We start from the raw sequence: 18,167 nt of genomic DNA, 5'->3' as shown, positions 1-18,167 counted from the left end.
TTAAGATGTTGATGATGATTCCTGGAGAAAATAGTGACTTGTCATCAAAAGGTGTGTCTGTGACAGTGCAGCAAATTTTGATGTCTCACCATGACTACCGAAGTGTTTATATCTCAGCTAATCATGATCCAATTTGCCCCAAACTTCATGTGCTGGACACCAGGCCCAGTCTAAAGACATCCACACTCATACATTTAGTCATAGTCAGAGTGCCACCTATTTGTAACAGGACGTTTAGACATTATATTTGCATACACCATTGCTCAAAGCTTCGTCATACAATTCTGGAAACTGGTCTGAGTCTTCACACCATGACAATACCACAGCGTGATGATTTTGACTTTTGATACAATAATTTTGCTATGGCAACGCATTGTTGCTGTGACAAACAAAATATTTGACAGGTTAGGAATGCTCAAAAGCTCACCAAAATTACCACATACATCACCATTGGCTAAAAGAAGGACGCCGTATGCATCTCGGCACTGCCTGTGTTATAGCCATAGACTGTATATATAGTGGACGTAGCATCTGGCTCCAGAATTGAAGCCAACCTGGAAGTGTCAAAAACTTGCAATATCACGCCGTCCGCTAGGGTTGGCTCCAAAAAGCTTTTTCTCCATAGACCCCAATTCATTTTTGGAAAAAATAAAATTTGATAGACTGATTTTCGACAGCTCAGGATTTTTTCCCGTTAGTTTTCATGGTCAAAATGAGAGATCAGGTGGCCGATCTTAAAATAAATCAATACTGAATTTTAAATAAATCGTTAAAGTTGGCGGCGCCAGGGGGCGTGGCTATACTTGATAGACAGCAACAGAAGCCTCTGCGGTAAAATGTGGGTGGGATAAGAGAGTCCTCAGCCAGTCCTGCCCCTAGTTGCTCTCCGGTCCAGTCTGTTTGATGACGCTTTTTACGTCACTGGCTTCAAAAAATCCAAAACGGCGACCAGGAAGTAGCAAAATCCGGGCTTCATTTTCTCGGCGTTGAAACCAACGGGTGACATCACGGTTAGTTTACGCCTGGTTATAGCGCACCCTGCAGCATTTTTAATCAATAGCCCCCGCAGCACGTTTGATCTATGCCTACAAAAGTTAGGAGGCACATGTAGCACATCAGGGCGCACAAAAAAATCCTCTTGGACCCATACCCTAAACCTAACAGAAAATACGCTATTTTGAATTAATTGGACAAATTTTGGTGATTTGTCATTTTCAAGAATGAACTCCTCCTAGGGGGTAACTCCAAGAGATCTCAAATTTGGCCAGTACATACAACAGGATATAGTGATGAAAAATTATCAAAATGTTCCTCAAAGGTCTAAAGGTGTGGTCATGGCGACCCCTGTAAATTTGATCCTTCACCATAAAGCAGTAAATACTTTTTGACACATTAGAAATACATCAGAATTGCCACACACATCACAGTTGGCTTGTTACAAAGTTGAGGGTGGCTCAGGTGCAGGAAATGAACAGGCAGATTTGAGTGCAACACAGTATTTTATTGTAGTGATACAAGGAACTACAAACAGATACTCGGACTACAAACGAGCTAACAGCTCCAAAAACGTCTGGTGACAACTCGGGACCAGGGAGACTAATAAACACAAGAATACAATACTAGTGACAGGGAACACCTAGGCAAGACGACAAATATGCTAATTACTAAACAGAAGCGAAGCAACTAAGAAATCCAAGGGACCCACGAGGCAATACTAAACTGAGCTCTTGAACGAGGGCAATAACTATGACTATGCACTAAACTACAAGAGAAGCTAGGAACAACGTAATACTAACAGTGCTCTGTACGAGAGCGAAACTACGATTAAACTCACTACTACAAAGAATGCTCGGGACAAGTTCACAGCAGGGGAAGCCAGGTTGTGGGGCAGCGTGCTTGGACCAGATGGTGTTTGGTATAAGCGACGACAGGTGAGTGGACAGGACGCCAGTGGGGTTGCAACACCACAGGTGAGAATTTCCTCTTCTCAGAAACGTAATCCGGAATCTAGTGAAGGCGGTGAGGTGGAAGGCACAAACAGGAGCAGGTGGATCCGGAACTAAGAGAGAGGAGAACAGCAAAGGTTAGTAAAGGAGTTTTGGCGCAGACAGACTGGCTTAACAAACGACTGTGAACCCTACCCGCTCTGTCACGATCTGGCGCTTGAGAGTTGTGAGGCGTCTGCTTATATTGTGGCAGGGAGAGCTTGATTAGGCGTTCTCCACCTGCTCCTAGTTCCGGCTGATGAGGCACACCTGCCGCCACCACTGCACTGCTGAGCCACCCTGGAAGGAAAGGAAAAGAGAGAGGGGGAGGGCACTATCTAGGCCTGGCAGCACCCAGCCTAACATGGCTAAAGGAAGGACACTGTATGCATCTCAGCACTGCCATAGCACCCCCTGCAGTATTTTTAACAAATAGCCCCCGCAGCACGTTTCATCTACATCCACAATATTTGATATGCATGTAGCACATCAGGGCGAAAAAAAAGTCTATGGGGCCCAAAACCTAAACCCAACAGGAAGTCCACGATCTTGGATTAATTGTGAGATTTTTGGTCATTTTGGTCATTTTCAGTGGTTAACTACTCACAGGGACAACTCCATCCATTTTCCATTTTCTTCCGCTTATCCGGGTCGCGGAGGCAGCAGGCGAAGCAGGTCGTTCAGGATGTCCCTCCTTCCAGCGACGCTTTCCAGCTCTCCCTGGAGGATTCCGAGGCGTTCCAAGGCCAGACGAGATACATAATCCCTCCAGCAAGTTCTGGGTCTACCCCGGGGTCTCCTCCCAGGCAGACATGCTCGGAAAGCCTCCAAAGGAAGTCTCCCTGGAGGCATCCGAATCAGATGGCCAAACCACCTCAACTGGCTCCTTTCGATGTGAAGGAGCAGCGGCTCTCCTCCGAGCTCTCTCCGGATGTCTGAGCTCCTCACCCTATCTCCAAGGCTGACAGATGAGATATATACATTGCCAGGACTACAAACAACGAAATGGCTATCAGAAACACTTCTGACTGACTTCTGACCCCGCGGGAAGTCGGGGTCAAATCAACAGCAAAAGTCACTCCCACGGACAATGCCACAAGAAACACTCAATTCAGCATATGACAAAAAAAGACAATTGATTAATTGTCTTTTTTTGTCGAGGAAACATAAAGAATGATCCAGGATGGCCCATTCTTTATGTTTCTTCATGTAAAGGATCTGCTGAACATTGATTCAATAGCTACATCATGATCAGTTTATACAATGCTCTCCTCTACAATCTTTTATTCTACTTGTTGATGTGTCAAACTAGAAGTTTAACATGTCTGACATCATATAAGTGAATTTAGCCTTGTTTTGATCGTCCGTCCACCAGGAGTATAAATATAGAAATGATGTGTCACAATATTGGACTGTGTGGAAACCAAAACTACTAAAAATTATCTGAAAGTAAAGTGTAACTCTGTGAGGTACATCTGAGGATTAAAACTGACAAGTTTGGTATGTGAAATTGTTACAGAGGTGGAGACTACTGGTTCACTGAAAAAAAAACAGCATTCAAATATTACAAACAACTTTATTGAAAACCATTATTAACTTATACATATCAACATAAAACTTCCACAATTCTATTATTTTTGTATTACAAGTTTTTTGGGGGGTTTTTTGGTTGCAATTTTAAGTTGAAATACACAAATTAGGTATTACTTTATTTTACGCATGCTAATTTTCATTTATCCAAAACAATGCGTTATGGAAGCGACATAGCCCAAAATATCAAAACTGACCAGACCTTGAAAAATGCTTCCATGTAGTGTCTTTACCTAATATACTGATTATGACTGAATGTTGAATTCAGCTGTGTATTGTGCGAGAAATGTGGGTTGTGGTCATTTCTGATCAGTGAAGCCCTAAAGCTCTAATCTCTCATGAATGTAAGTAACATTTATTCAATACTTCTTATTCATGAGCACAGTGACATATCGGTGTATGTATATGTATGGGCCTTGTTGTGGACATCGCTCACCTTGATGCGGACCTCGTTGGCCTGAGGTGGAGCCACTTCAATCTCCTCAATCACCAGAGGTTTGTTGGGCTCCCAGGCCACTTGCACTTGATGACCTACAGGAATAGTGACATCAGCATGATATCTAACATTTCTGGGTGCTGCAGGAGTTTAAGTAAGCCAGGGTGAGAAGGTGCTATCGAACACTCCAAGTACACACTCAAATAACACATATATAACACATTACAGTAAAGCATTTCGTTGCATTATGCTAAGTTTAGCTTAAAAACTTGGCTTTCTTGATGCTTTCATGTCAAAGCAAACACATATTTAATGATATCAAAGTGACTTATTTTCGATTTTTTGGTTGCATGTAAACAGCACAGTAGAGACTACGCCGTCTTACATGCAGTTGGCCGTAAAAGAAGACAAACATATTAAATGCAATAGTTTATGCGCCACATGTTATTCGGCAAATCTTTAATTTGACAGAACAATATAGTTTAATGTAGGGTTGGCACATTTACTATTACTGAGTAAATCTAAATATGTCAACATATGAAAGCACTGAAACACCTTTTGATTGCATTTTCAGATATTACCACATTTATTAGATACACCCAGCCACAATTTCACCACTAAATCATCTCCAAAACAGCAAAAATACACTCAAACATTTTATGAACACTTGCAAGTCTTATATCCAAGTGAATGTTTCAGTGTGAGGTTTGTTGCATGAATTTGTTGTACTACCTACTTTCTTTGAGTTTGCAATATACCATTTTGAAAAACACACTCAAACATTACAGATAATATGAGTACTCCCATGTAGAATTTTGCACCTACCCTACCAGCTGTAGCCATATCTGCAGCCAGGACAAATGAGGAGTTGAGAAGGACAAGAGTTGCTGGACTGAGAAGAACTGGATCTGGATTCAATGTTTAAATACTGCTGCTTGATGAGAAGTTACGTCAGCAACCAGACTTTGAGAGTTTCTGATTGCAGTTGTACTATGGATATTATTGATTACTGTAAAAAAAAAAAAAAAAAGGAAAGAAATGGAAAGGAAATTTTTTTTAGATCAGTTTTTGGTTCTTTCAATGCAGATTTTATTTGAATGATGGCACAAATTCCATCATTTTGTGACACAGTCTGAAATAATATATTCAAGCCAAGCACATAGTTTAACCCTGACAGCTGTACCCTGGTTATATGTGAGTGACCATGTCTGACAGTGTCTTCTGGAGAACAAATCTTCAACTATCAGCAAAGTAACTGCAGCAGATTATTAAATTCAGTTAATGCTCAACTGCCTTTTGTTGTAATTTAGCAGTGACAAGATCTATTCTATACAAGTAACAGAAACCATGTGAACCGGACTGTAGAAATAGTGACATTTTGAATATTATCACTACTGAACTTGCACCAGCTCTGTAGTCTTAGATAAGTGCTAGGTTCCTAGAAGCTTAAGTGGAAGAAAAGAGATGGAGCACTGGTAGTGTACAACAAAGGCTTTTATTTTACAGGACAGAAAATCTAAATACAACAGGACTACAAATGACTACCGGGAAACTACAACCAGAAAAGGTTCACAGGAACTGATTCTGTCAAAACAGCAACTCAGGTTAGCCCCTAGCAGGCTGGTGGGGAAAAAGGGCTACAATAATATTTAAAAGAAATGAACTAACCCACAGAAAGTAATACCTAGGCAGGCAAGTACTAGATGCAGAGCTTGACACTGAAATACTAACAGACAACAAAGCTAAGAAGAGTAATGACACTCACTAGAAAAAACTAGAGTTAACATAATCATGAACACATACTAACCTACAAGATCAAAAACAGTAGAAATAGGATATTATAACAGAGGTTACAAGCACAGAAGAGTGACTACGCTCACTAGACATAAAAACTCAGGATAAACTGAATCATGAATCTCTCGTGAAAGAATAGTAACCTTAGAGGTTTACTACAAGACAGAAGTTCATCAGAACAAGATAACTCAGAATATAAATACTAGAAAATCCAAGACTACTGTAACTAAAGAGAGCTACACTACTCTGGGATTTGGGGACTGGGACTTAGCTGGACAGAACTGAGGGGAATGGTGTCAGGAGAACCAGAGAGTCTTCTCACTGAGATGCGGCAGGAGAGGACTCGGTGTGCAACAGGTGGCAGAAATCACAGTGGCTGGAGACTGCGGCGACAGGCTTGGTATGAGATGTCAGGGAGGGGTGGAAGAGGTGGTTGTGGACCAGGTGAGTGATATCCAGGAGGGCAGGAGGACGAGGAGAGGTGCTGGCTGGTGGTGTGCAGAGAAGCCGATAACTGCCAAGAGACGGATAAGCCAGGGCAGATAAGGGACAGGCTGAACACGAGCAGGTGGGCAATCCAGACAAGGAACAAGCAAACACAAGTTACTAGGAGATTCAGGAACCAGAGGCTGGATAGAACAGTATATATACAGTATATATGAATAGTACAGAACTAACTTGTGATCATTCACAGTCCAACAATGAGTACTACTGCAGCAGAAATGAGTCTGATTGGCCCGGTCCCAGCTGCTCGTGCGTCTGTTGATGCTGATGGCTGATGATTGTCACTTGCTGTCGCAGCCTCTGTGCCAAGCACACCAAGGAGAAACAGAAAGGGCGGGGGGAGGGGAGAGCACTATCTGGAGCCCTCAGTTGAGGGCCTGACAAAAAGACAACAGTCAGATTTGAAAAAATATACCCATCCTGGATTTAAAACCTTCAGTCTTTGTAACAAATATTGACAAGATGTTGAAACTCTGAAACACGTTCTCAACATAACACCTGTGAGCTAAACCTTCTATCAAATAGAGAATGTTTACAATAAAATGAAGCTGTATCATGTTGTCACACCTTTATTTGAGAAGTTCAGACATTTACAACACCCTTAATTGACTTTCTGGCCTAAACCCACATAACGATCAAAGCTGGAGCTGCTGGAAAAGTACAGTAATAGCAAGATGTATTGTAATGTGAAGGAGCTGAAAAGAGATTACTTCAAAAAATATTTAAACAACCCAGCAACACTGGATGTCAGTTCTTTATTTAGCAATTTGAAAAATGCAGCTTTGCAGTGTCATAAAAGTTAGAATAATGCCAAATGAATGCCAAAATAATTCATGTAGCCCTATAAACTGCAGTCAATTCCGCCTGAAATTTCTACTGAAGTTCGCTAATATCCATCCATCCATTCTTTATACACCGCTTTATCCTCACTAGGGTTGCGGGGGGTGCTGGAGTCTATCCCAAATATGGGACACGCACGCAGCGCGAGGTGCACGTTCATGAAAACTAGCTATTTGTGGATTGTTTACTGATTTCAAGACATGTTTTGGACAAAATATTTTACTGGCTTGTTTTGTCTGGATGTCCAAGGCTGGATTATGGCTGTTTTTTGTGGAATATTTTCATCTGTGACTAGTTATGAGCCTTCAAAGGTGAGTTGTGCTGTTTATGTTATTTGTTGTTTGTTGGAGAAATGTCTTTATATTACCCGCTGTGGTAATCACATCTGAAAGTGGTTTATACCGGCGGATTCATGAGAATCTAAGCTTTCCATGGGTGTATAGTGTTTGTACGATCGCGTTTGCAGCTTCAGAGGTTTAAGGAAATGCTTGTGCAGATCTCAAAGCGTCCCGCAGGCGGGCCGGTGAAGCGCAACGGGGTTTACCATTCAGAGCCAAATTTACCTTAATGGATGTTAAAAATACAGCAGTTTTGAAAACCCATATTTATGGAAACAGGATCCTTTGGAAATTCAGCCCTGGCTACTTTCTGGGTACCTGAGAGAATAAAGAGGGGTTTACAGGAAAAGGTTTGGGATCATATGGTCGTTAACTTTATCATGAACTGTTCAAGAAAGCACCTAAAACATGCAGAGGCAGTAGTAGGGAAAAATTCTGGATGAAGATGAACTTCAACACTTCTGCCAAGTTCAGTAACCATTGATATGAATTGACTGATCTGTGTAAGTCTGGGCTAAACTTGACTGAACAGAAAACTTTTGTCGTATGGAACACAGCGTGACAGAGAATTTACAGTTGCAGTTTCTGTACGATTTAAATACTGTTCCAATAACTCAAAAACAAAAAACAAAACACATATGACACAGAGCCTGTTAAGATTGTTTGTTGTGTTCAGATTCAATAGCTTTCATTGATAGAAACATTCAGGGTGACTACGTATTCCAATCACAATCTGCATATAATCCACTGAAGAGTAAATCTGGCACAATTGGAATGATCTTGGAACTGAGCTGAACCATTAATTAATGAAACACAATGTGGCACAGAATTTAGTCATGCAGTTTCTGTAAAGACTTCAATACCGTTCAGATAACTCAAAAACGAAACACAAACATATAGGACACTGAGAATGTTTAGAATGTTTATTTTGTTCAGATTCTGTATCTTTAGCTTATAGGAACATTCATGATGATTGTTCCAATCACAATCTGCATATAATCCACTAAAGAGTGTTTTCAGTACATTTGGCACAATTTGAACAATCTTGGAGCTGAGCTGCACCGTCATTGAAAGCAAAATGATGGTCTTATTGTGGAGAAACACTCAGAACTGTCCGGATGCTGTGGAACAAAACAAAAACACAAATTTCAAAACTTACAGTCAATCATTTTTGATTCATGCAGCTCGATATTAAAAGACGAATGGTGATGGAGTATAGGTGTATACCATTTGCCGTGCTTCATCAGTTCAATGGCATCATTAACCTGGGCCAAAGTCATCTTGTGAGTGATGAACTCATCCACCTTTATTTTCTTGTTCAGGTAGGCTTTGACCAACTCAACCACGCCATCCTTACTCTTAAATCCTGATTCACAAAAAAACAGAACACAACAAAATTAGAACAAATAGTCTGATCTTACTAACTGGTGGAATGATGGCAAAGATCGAGCTTCAAGCTGTCTGGCTATTGTCACAATGCAAGCAGTATCTGTCTGGATATTATGGGCTGGGAGGACCATTGATTAAACTCACATAGCCAGACTATTCTCTTACACTAACGGTGCTGTGTAGAATGGTCTGGTTGCACCTCATAATCTTTCTGCTATACAAGGATAAAATGCTGTAGCATGTTTGCATTTCTTTAAATCCATCACAGTTGTCTTGGTTGGGGCTAAGAACAGGGTGGACCAACAGAATCTACTCAAAGTAGTGACTGTGGAAATGTGTTGGTGGAACATCTGGTCACAGGGAGGTGAGCAATGCAATTAAAACAGATAAAACACCAAAATAAATTGATAAAAAAGGGCTCACTTCACAATGTTCATAATGGTAAAACTTTAAATTTTCATTGTGTGTGAGGTTGCCACTTACAGGTTATTTCCAGGAGTATGGGTTCTTAGAACTCGGTAACATGTGGGCAATGGAAGGGGAAAATAAAGCTGTGTGAAATTTATGGACAATGGGAGGCCTGTACCTAAAGTCTGTATGTGATGAGTCAGAGTATTTGGAAATAAACAAGGGAAGAATTCAGGGCTGGATGTGCTGAACTAACTTTGTGCTGTGTTAGTTCATTGTTTCAGGTAGGGATGTCCCGATCCGATCACATGATCGGAAATCGGGCCCGATCACATGATTACAGACTCGATCGGGATCGGAAGTGACCTCCCGATTTGGACTCGGTTGGATATATATGTTTATTTTTTATTCAATTTCCTTTTTAAATGAGATGTATATAGATGAAAACAGGAATAGGCTCAAACCTGACAAGGTGGAAATGTTGGTTTTCATCAAGAAAAACATACATGTCCTTCAGTGAAACTCTAGACAAATATGTGCCATTCATAAGAGCACATTACTACTACTGGCCTTACGGTATTATAAAGTGGCTCTTTGTTAACTTTGTTCCCTATTGTTTACATGCCTTTGAGTTGAGCTGACCTGCTGTTTATTTTATAGAAGTTTATTATTTATTTATTTTTGCTGTTGTACCTAAGCCAAAAGGGAAATTTATTATTTATTTTTACTTTTGTACCTAAGCTAAAAGGGAAATTTGTTATTTTTACTTTTGTACCTAAGCTAAAAGGGAAATTTATTTATTTTCTGATTGTTATTTTTAGTCACAGAAATGTACTGTTCTAAGTGTTGTTTTGAATTGACGTTAAGAAAATATAAAAGGAAAACTTTTCATAAGTTTTTTTTGTTTTTTTTAATAGATAATATACATATTTTACTATATTAGAAAAGAATCGGATCGGGACTCGGAATCGGCAGATACTCAAAATGATAGGACTCGGACTCGGACTCGGTGGCAAAAAAACCTGATCGGGACATCCCTAGTTTCAGGTAGTGTTCACTCCAAGGCCTGGCAGAGTCAAATCAGTCAGTCTGCTCCAGTTCAGTTTACATGAATGCAACTGATAAAAACAGCTAATTGCTTCATGGGACCACCTTTCCAAACAAGTCAAATCCAACTCGGGTGCCTTTCCCAGTCCGATGATGAATTAGCTACTATGCTAAACTCAAGCTAAAGCAAATTCGCTGTATGTGCTAACAAAACAAAATCCCAAAGAAACAAAAATCTACTCCCATTAAGGCCAGACCAAATCTTGAATGAGATTTCCAAATCATTTTATCAGGTCATGCTGATAAAATGATTTGAGATTAACAACCAATCAAAAATGACCAATGATAACACTGAGGACAGTCACATTAGTTTGTGTACAGTCCCTGACAAGTCTTGTCGCATAAGGATATAGCAACCTTAAATGGCATATAACTTTATTTCTAATCAATCAGTTCTCACAAAAAATGGTTCATTTTAATGTCAAGGGCTTTCACATTAATAACTGGGTGCAAATTGAACCCGTCATAAAGTGTCCTGATGTTCATGTCTTGGTAAAGCCCATGGCATCTGTTTTTGCAAGGACAAAAGTCTTGTCATGTCTTTAAATGATTCAACCAATCACAGATTAGAAGTTCACCTGTGACAAATACTGTAACTGACACATTTCCAGGTGTGTATAAAAAGAAATCCAAGACACAAGACCTTCATATGAAGCCCAACCTGACCCTGATAGCATGCCAAAGATCCAACCACAGACCAAAGTGCTGATCATCAAGACCCTGAAGACCAAGTCTGCTGCTGAGGTGGCAAACAGCTTTAATTATCCAAATGTCAAGTAGAGAGGATAAGAAAAAGATCTGAAGAAACTGGTGGCGTTTATGACAAGCCCAGATCAGGCAGACACCTGCTAGAGAAGAGCATTTTTTGCTTCGACAGTCTGGGGCCAGCCCTTTTTCAACTGCAACAGAGTTACACGTGAACTGGTCGCCAGAAATCCCTGTATCTACAAGAACAGTTTGTCAAATTCTCTCACACGGTGTTCTCCGTAGTCAAATTAGTCCATAGAAACCAGCATTAAACAGAAGACAACAAAAAATCGTGTTGCATTTGTCAAGGTCCACAGCTTGCAGGAAGGATGGACAATGAAAAAGTGGCAGAAGGTTGATTTTTCTGATGAATCATCCATTGAACTGCATCCCAATCAACGTAAATCCTGCAGAAGCCGCACTGACCCAAGATTCACCAAGAAAACAGTCAAGTTTGGTGAAAGGAAAATCATGGTTTGGGGTTACATCCGGTATGGGGTGTACGAGAGCTCTGTAGAGTGGATGGAAACATCAACAGCCTGAAGTATCAAGAAATTCTTGCTGCCCATTACATCCCAAACTATAAGATAGGGCAAATCCTGCAGCAGAATGGCGTTCCTTCTCATACTTCAGCCTCCACATCAAAGTTCCTGAAAGCAAAGAAGGTCCAGGAGCTCCAGGATTGACCAGCTCAGTCACCAGACATGAACATTATTGAGCATGTCTGGGGTAAAATGAAGGAAAAGGCTTGGAAGATGAAACCAAAGAATCTTGAAGCACTCTGGGAGCCCTGCAAGACTGTTTTCTTTGCCATTTAAGATGACTTTATCAATAAGTTATGTGAGTCATCGATGAGACGTATGGATGCAGTCCTCCAAGCTCTGAAAGTCATACACAATATTAATTCTTTTTTGCAAGACACCATGACTTAATGTTCTGATGTTTTATAGCATATTTGTGTATTCAGAATAAAGTATATGTATAATTTCAACATTATTTTTGTATGCGACAAGACTTTTGTCCAAGCAAAATCTTACCTTTCTGTCCTAATTAAATGATAAAACTCAATAAATGATACAAAACTTTATTTTGGTATAATAAATATAATCTAGAGGGCTTTGTCATTCATATGAGCCATTTCTAATTCCAATTGATCAACTACAAGTCCAGTTGTTATTTGTTGTTCCTACAACTTAAGAGAAGCGACAAGACTTTTGTCAGGGACTGTAGATACTTGTGTTTGTCTCACCTCCTAACAGGGATCCCTTCCATGTACGTCCAGCGATGAGCTGAATGGGACGAGCAGCAAAGTCTTCCACGTTTGTAAAGCCAACAATGACGGAAACACCCCAACCTTTGATGCAAGACTCCAAAGCACTACGCTACATGGAGAAACAGCTCAAAGTTAGGGGACTCGCAAACATAGGGGTTCAATTCTAAAATATGTATAAACATGTCTGCCTCACCATGACTTCCACATTCCCGACACATTCCAGGGAGAAGTCCACTCCTCCATTGGTCATCTCTGACAGCACTTGGCTGATGGGCTTATTGTGATCTTTGGGGTTGATGAAGTCAGTAGCACCAAACACCTTGGCCTTCTCAAACTTCTCTGGATTGATATCAACAGCTATAATTCTCTTTGCTCCTGCAACATAACAGCCCATGACTGCAGCCAAACCCACAGCTCCCAGACCGAACACAGCACATGTGGATCCTGGTTCAACCTGAAGGGAAAATGACTGGGAGTTAGACTTTTCACTGCTATGTTCAGTGACAAACATCAAACCTTCTCAACTGCTGTGGAGCCACAGACAGAATGTTTCATGCCAGATATCTGACCTAACAAATTGGTGATGTGTATGCATTTATAACACATGTTCAGTGTAAATACACATTGGAACATCCAGCAATCAAACACACATACTTTAGCAGTATTAACTGCTGCTCCATATCCAGTGCAGATCCCACAGCCGAGGAGACAGACTTTGTCCAGAGGAGCTGCAGGATCAATCTTGGCCACAGCAATCTGGTTCATCACAGTGTACTCAGAGAAGGTGCTAGTTCCCAAAAACTGCAGCACCTTCTTGCCCTTACAGGTAAAACTGGAGTATTCCAGTGCCATCACATCACCAGAATCAGCAGGCCTAAATAAAAAAATTATTTCGGTGATTTGAAATCTTTGTATTGCATTTCTCTGCATTGGATACAATGTGTACCATTTTCAGAAAGCTGTTCTGCGTATATCGTGAATGTGAATGCACGTAGAGACATGGTGCTGAAGTTGTTCATACACTTCCAAACAAGTCTAAAACCAAACGAGCATCTCTCGGATCAATAAAATAAAGAGATGAGAAGTAAAGCAAGAACTCACCACGCTTCACAGTGGTTGGTCTTTGGACTCTTACAGAAGCGACATTCTCTACACTGAGGGACGGCCAGAGGGATGACTTTGTCTCCTGAAAGATAAAACACTTTGACATGTTAAATGAACTTTTGACTAACTTACAAGAGAACAAATGTAAAAACTGATTTTTCTTAAACTGAGTGGCACAGTATTTGGTCAATTCATTGCCATGTCTTATGCAGACAGAAATATGAGCCGTCACTCAAATTAAACAGGTGATGTTGTAAGCTTTAGCTGACCTGGCTGAAATTCAGTGACACCTGGACCGACACTTTCTACGATGCCAGCTCCCTCATGGCCGAGGACTATTGGAAAAGCTTCTTTATCCATACTCTGAAACAGGTGGTACAGATCTGTGTGGCACACCCCAGTTGCCACAATCTGCACAAAAGACAACAAAAATACAATGAAAATACAGAAGATTCTTTTGAACATATGGTTGCATTGTGTTATTGCAATCCGCTCCAGTACGTGATGAAAGTCATGATCTTCTGAAGAGGCAACCTTGGCGAAGTCTAACACTCACCAGAAGCGTATTTGACGTAGTGCCAAAACCGTGAACAAAGCTCTCACTTTGATTATATTGGGACGGAATGGCTTGTGAGAACAAATCAGACACCCCACACTCCTGCAGTACCCCCTAAAGAGCCCATCAGAGGATATGTTCACAGGCCTTTTCCAAATCCATAAAACACATATAAAGTGGCTGGTTGAAATCTGATGACCTCCTCTGCAGCTCTGCAAAGGTAAAAAGCTGGCCAAATATTCCATCGGCAGGACGTAATTTGCATTGCTCCTCCTAAATCCCAGGTTCAACACTCAGTTGGAGTCTCCCTTCCAGCACCTTAGAGTAAACTTTCCTGGGTAGGTTGAGAAGTGTGACGGCATAATAATTGGAGTACACCCTTCAGGTCTGCCACTACATAGCTACTGTATCCAATGATCTAATGAAGTATTTTATTAGCAATAAAATATTTTGTAAATCAGGACATTACTGACATTATTTTAAGTTATACATATAAGCATAAAACTTGATTGTTGATTATTTTCTATTAAACTATTACTTATTTTGTATTATAAGTTACAAGTAAAATAAGCAAATGAGGCATTACCTCATTTAGTATGTGCTTATTTACTTTTATCTAAAACAATGCGTTATGGAAGCGACATAGCCCAAAATATCAAAACGGACCAGAGAATGAAAAAAATGCTTCCATGTAGTGTCTTTACCTAATATACTGATTATGACTGAATGTTGAATTCAGCTGTGTATTGTGCGAGTAATGTGGGTTGTGGTCATTTCTGATCAGTGAAGCCCTAAAGCTCTAATCTCTCATGAATGTAAGTAACATTTATTCAATACTTCTTATTCATAAGCACAGTGACATATCGGTGTATGTATATGTATGGGAGTTGTTGTGGACATCGCTCACCTTGATGCGGACCTCGTTGGCCTGAGGTGGAGCCACTTCAATCTCCTCAATCACCAGAGGTTTGTTGGGCTCCCAGGCCACTGCCGCCTTGCACTTGATGACCTACAGGAGTAGTGACATCAGCATGATATCTAACATTTCTGGGTGCTGCAGGAGTTTAAGTAAGCCAGGGTGAGAAGGTGCTATGGAACACTCCAAGCACACACTCAAATAACACATATATTTTGAAGGAAATTAAAGTAAAGCATTTCGTTGCATTATGCTAAGTTAAGCTTAAAAACTTGACTCCCCTGATGCTTTCATGTCAAAGCAAACACTTATTTAATGGCATCAAAGTGACTTATTTGCATTTTTTGGTTGCATGTAAACAGCACAGTAGAGAGTACACTGTCTTATGTACAGCTGGTCTGGAAAAAACAAACATCTTCTAAAACACAACGGTCTAAGTTCCACGTGTTATTTGGCAAACCCTTTATTTGATAGTACAGTAAAATTTAGTGTAGGGTTGGGTTGGCACATTTAATATTACTGAGTAAATGTGTTGTTACATTTGAGTTTCTACACTGAGTTCTTTGGCCTCCACTGTTCTCTTTTTTGGCATCCTACCACTTAGTGTTGGCCATTATCAACAGTTGCATAACGTTCCTTGGATAGTTTCAAACTGTGTGTCGGGTTAAATCAGGACATGCTCCTGCATTAACTGCATTAACTGGTCTGAGTGAAACGGACACGCATATGCAAAAAAATACATGTTAATAACATATAAGAGCACTGAAACACTTTTGATTGCATTTTCAGGTATTAGCAGGTTTATTAGTTACCCAGCCACACTTTAACCACTAAATTAGCCTCACAAGCAGCAAAATACACTCAAGCATTTGATGAACACTTGCAAGTCTTATATCTAAGTGAATCTTTAGTGTGAGGTTTGTTGCATGGATTTGTTGTACTACCTATCTTGCTCGAGTTTACAATAAAACACTTTGAAAAACACACTCAAACTTCACAGCTGACATGGGTACTCCCATATACAATTTTGCACCTACCTTACCAGCTGTAGCCATATCTGCAGCAATGATAGGACTCAAAAAATGAGAGAGGAGTTGAGAAGGACAAGAGCTGCTGGACTGCAGAATAAAGGAGAACCGGAGACTGCTTGTAAATTCAGGACTTACGCAAGCAAGATTAAAGTCCGAGCACGGAACGGTGCAAAGATTCTATTGGAATGCTGTTTTTTTTATTTGTCTCACAGAATAATTGTGTTTTTGAGGGCTGAAACGTGCTGAAAGTCGCTGGAAAATTTGCAGATGCACCAGAATTAGTGCAAATTTTTATATATCAAGTAGATATAGATAGATATCAAGTGCTGTGTAAATACCCTGAACATGCTTCAATCTGTCTGAAACTTTACATACATGATCAGTGTTCTGCCCTGATCACATCCATATGATGAAATCCATTCACAATCATAGCACCACCTGCTGGCAACAGGAAATGACATGTTTTACACTTTGATGTACTGTTCTTAGCCTGTTAAGCATATTCACCTCAGATGTGGTGACATAAGCCTTAAGATGTTGATGATGATTCCTGGAGAAAATAGTGACTTGTCATCAAAAGGTGTGTCTGTGACAGTGCAGCAAATTTTGATGTCTCACCATGACTACCGAAGTGTTTATATCTCAGCTAATCATGATCCAATTTGCCCCAAACTTCATGTGCTGGACACCAGGCCCAGTCTAAAGACATCCACACTCATACATTTAGTCATAGTCAGAGTGCCACCTATTTGTAACAGGACATTTAGACATTATATTTGCATACACCATTGCTCAAAGCTTCGTCATACAATTCTGGAAACTGGTCAGCTGAGTCTTCACACCATGACAATACCACAGGGCGATGATTTTGACTTTTGATACAATAATGTTGCCATGGCAACGCATTGTTGCTGTGACAAACAAAATATCTGACAGGTTAGGAATGCTCAAAAGCTCACCAAAATTACCACATACATCACCATTGGCTAAAGAAAGGACACCATATGCATCTCGGCACTGCCTGTGTTATAGCACGCCCTGCAGCATTTTTAATAAATAGCCCCTGCAGCACGTTTGATCTATGCCTACAAAAGTTAGGAGGCACATGTAGCACATCAGGGCCCACAAAAAAAATCCTCTTGGACCCATACCCTAAACCTAACAGAAAATCCGCTATTTTGAATTAATTGGACAAATTTTGGTGATTTGTCATTTTCAAGAACGAACTCCTCCTAGGGGGTAACTCCAAGAGATCTCAAATTTGGCCAGTACATACAACAGGATATAGTGATGAAAAATTATCAAAATGTTCCTCAAAGGTCTAAAGGTGTGGTCATGGCGACCCCTGTAAATTTGATCCTTCACCATAAAGCAGTAAATGGTTTTTGACACATTAGAAATACATCAGACACACACATCACAGTTGGTTTGTTACAAAGTTGAGGGTGGCTCAGGCGCAGGAAATGAACAGGCAGATTTGAGTGCAACACAGTATTTTATTGTAGTGATACAAGGAACTACAAACAGATACTCGGACTACAAACGAGCTAACAGCTCCAAAAATGTCTGGTGACAACTCGGGACCAGGGAGACTAATAAACACAAGAATACAATACTAGTGACAGGGAACACCTAGGCAAGACGACAAATATGCTAATTACTAAACAGAAGCGAAGCAACTAAGAAATCCAAGGGACCCGCGAGGCAATACTAAACTGAGCTCTTGAACGAGGGCAATAACTATGACTATGTACTAAACTGCAAGAGAAGCTGGGAACAATGGAATACTAACAGTGCTCTGTACGAGAGCAAAACTACGATTAAACTCACTACTACAAAGAATGCTCGGGACAAGTTCACAGCAGGGGAAGCCAGGTTGTGGGGCAGTCTGCTTGGACCAGATGGTGTTTGGTATAAGCGACGACAGGTGAGTGGACAGGACGCCAGTGGGGTTGCAACACCACAGGTGAGAATTTCCTCTTCTCAGAAGTGTAATCCTGAATCTAGTGAAGGCGGTGCGGTGGAAGGCACAAACAGGAGCAGGTGGATCCGGAACTAAGAGAGAGGAGAACAGCAAAGGTTAGTAAAGGAGTTTTGGCGCAGACAGACTGGCTTAACAAACGACTGTGAACCCTACCCGCTCTGTCAC

General features: G+C 40.6%; 2 protein-coding genes across 4 annotated transcripts in view; both read right to left on the bottom strand.

Moving 5' to 3' along the window:
- Positions 1-4,912, bottom strand: part of LOC110955846 (alcohol dehydrogenase 1-like) — a 322,968-nt gene extending 318,056 nt beyond the window's left edge. The window contains exon 1 of the mRNA XM_051940623.1: positions 4,877-4,912. The gene's annotated coding sequence lies outside the window, so the exon portion shown is untranslated. The remainder of the gene's footprint in view (positions 1-4,876) is intronic.
- Positions 4,913-8,396: 3,484 nt separating this feature from the next.
- Positions 8,397-18,167, bottom strand: part of LOC127531556 (alcohol dehydrogenase 1-like) — a 32,192-nt gene continuing 22,421 nt past the window's right edge. For 2 of the 3 annotated variants that reach the window (XM_051941211.1, XM_051941246.1), the window contains exons 2-9: positions 14,979-15,080; positions 13,785-13,926; positions 13,513-13,597; positions 13,066-13,285; positions 12,605-12,865; positions 12,388-12,520; positions 8,715-8,853; positions 8,397-8,608 (exon numbers count right to left, since the gene is read on the bottom strand). In XM_051941211.1, the coding sequence (XP_051797171.1) occupies positions 8,575-8,608; positions 8,715-8,853; positions 12,388-12,520; positions 12,605-12,865; positions 13,066-13,285; positions 13,513-13,597; positions 13,785-13,926; positions 14,979-15,080 (1,116 nt within the window). In that variant the 3' untranslated portion in view covers positions 8,397-8,574. Of the gene's footprint in view, positions 8,609-8,714; positions 8,854-12,387; positions 12,521-12,604; positions 12,866-13,065; positions 13,286-13,512; positions 13,598-13,784; positions 13,927-14,978; positions 15,081-16,024; positions 16,188-18,167 lie in introns of those variants that run through there. The other variant, XM_051941190.1, reaches the window with a different exon arrangement.

Source organism: Acanthochromis polyacanthus, chromosome 1 (genome assembly GCF_021347895.1).
Source record: "Acanthochromis polyacanthus isolate Apoly-LR-REF ecotype Palm Island chromosome 1, KAUST_Apoly_ChrSc, whole genome shotgun sequence".
In the NCBI taxonomy this organism is placed as follows: Eukaryota; Metazoa; Chordata; class Actinopteri; family Pomacentridae; genus Acanthochromis; species Acanthochromis polyacanthus.
Note: the sequence above shows the minus strand (reverse complement) of the source record. Positions and strands in the feature narration are given on the sequence as shown.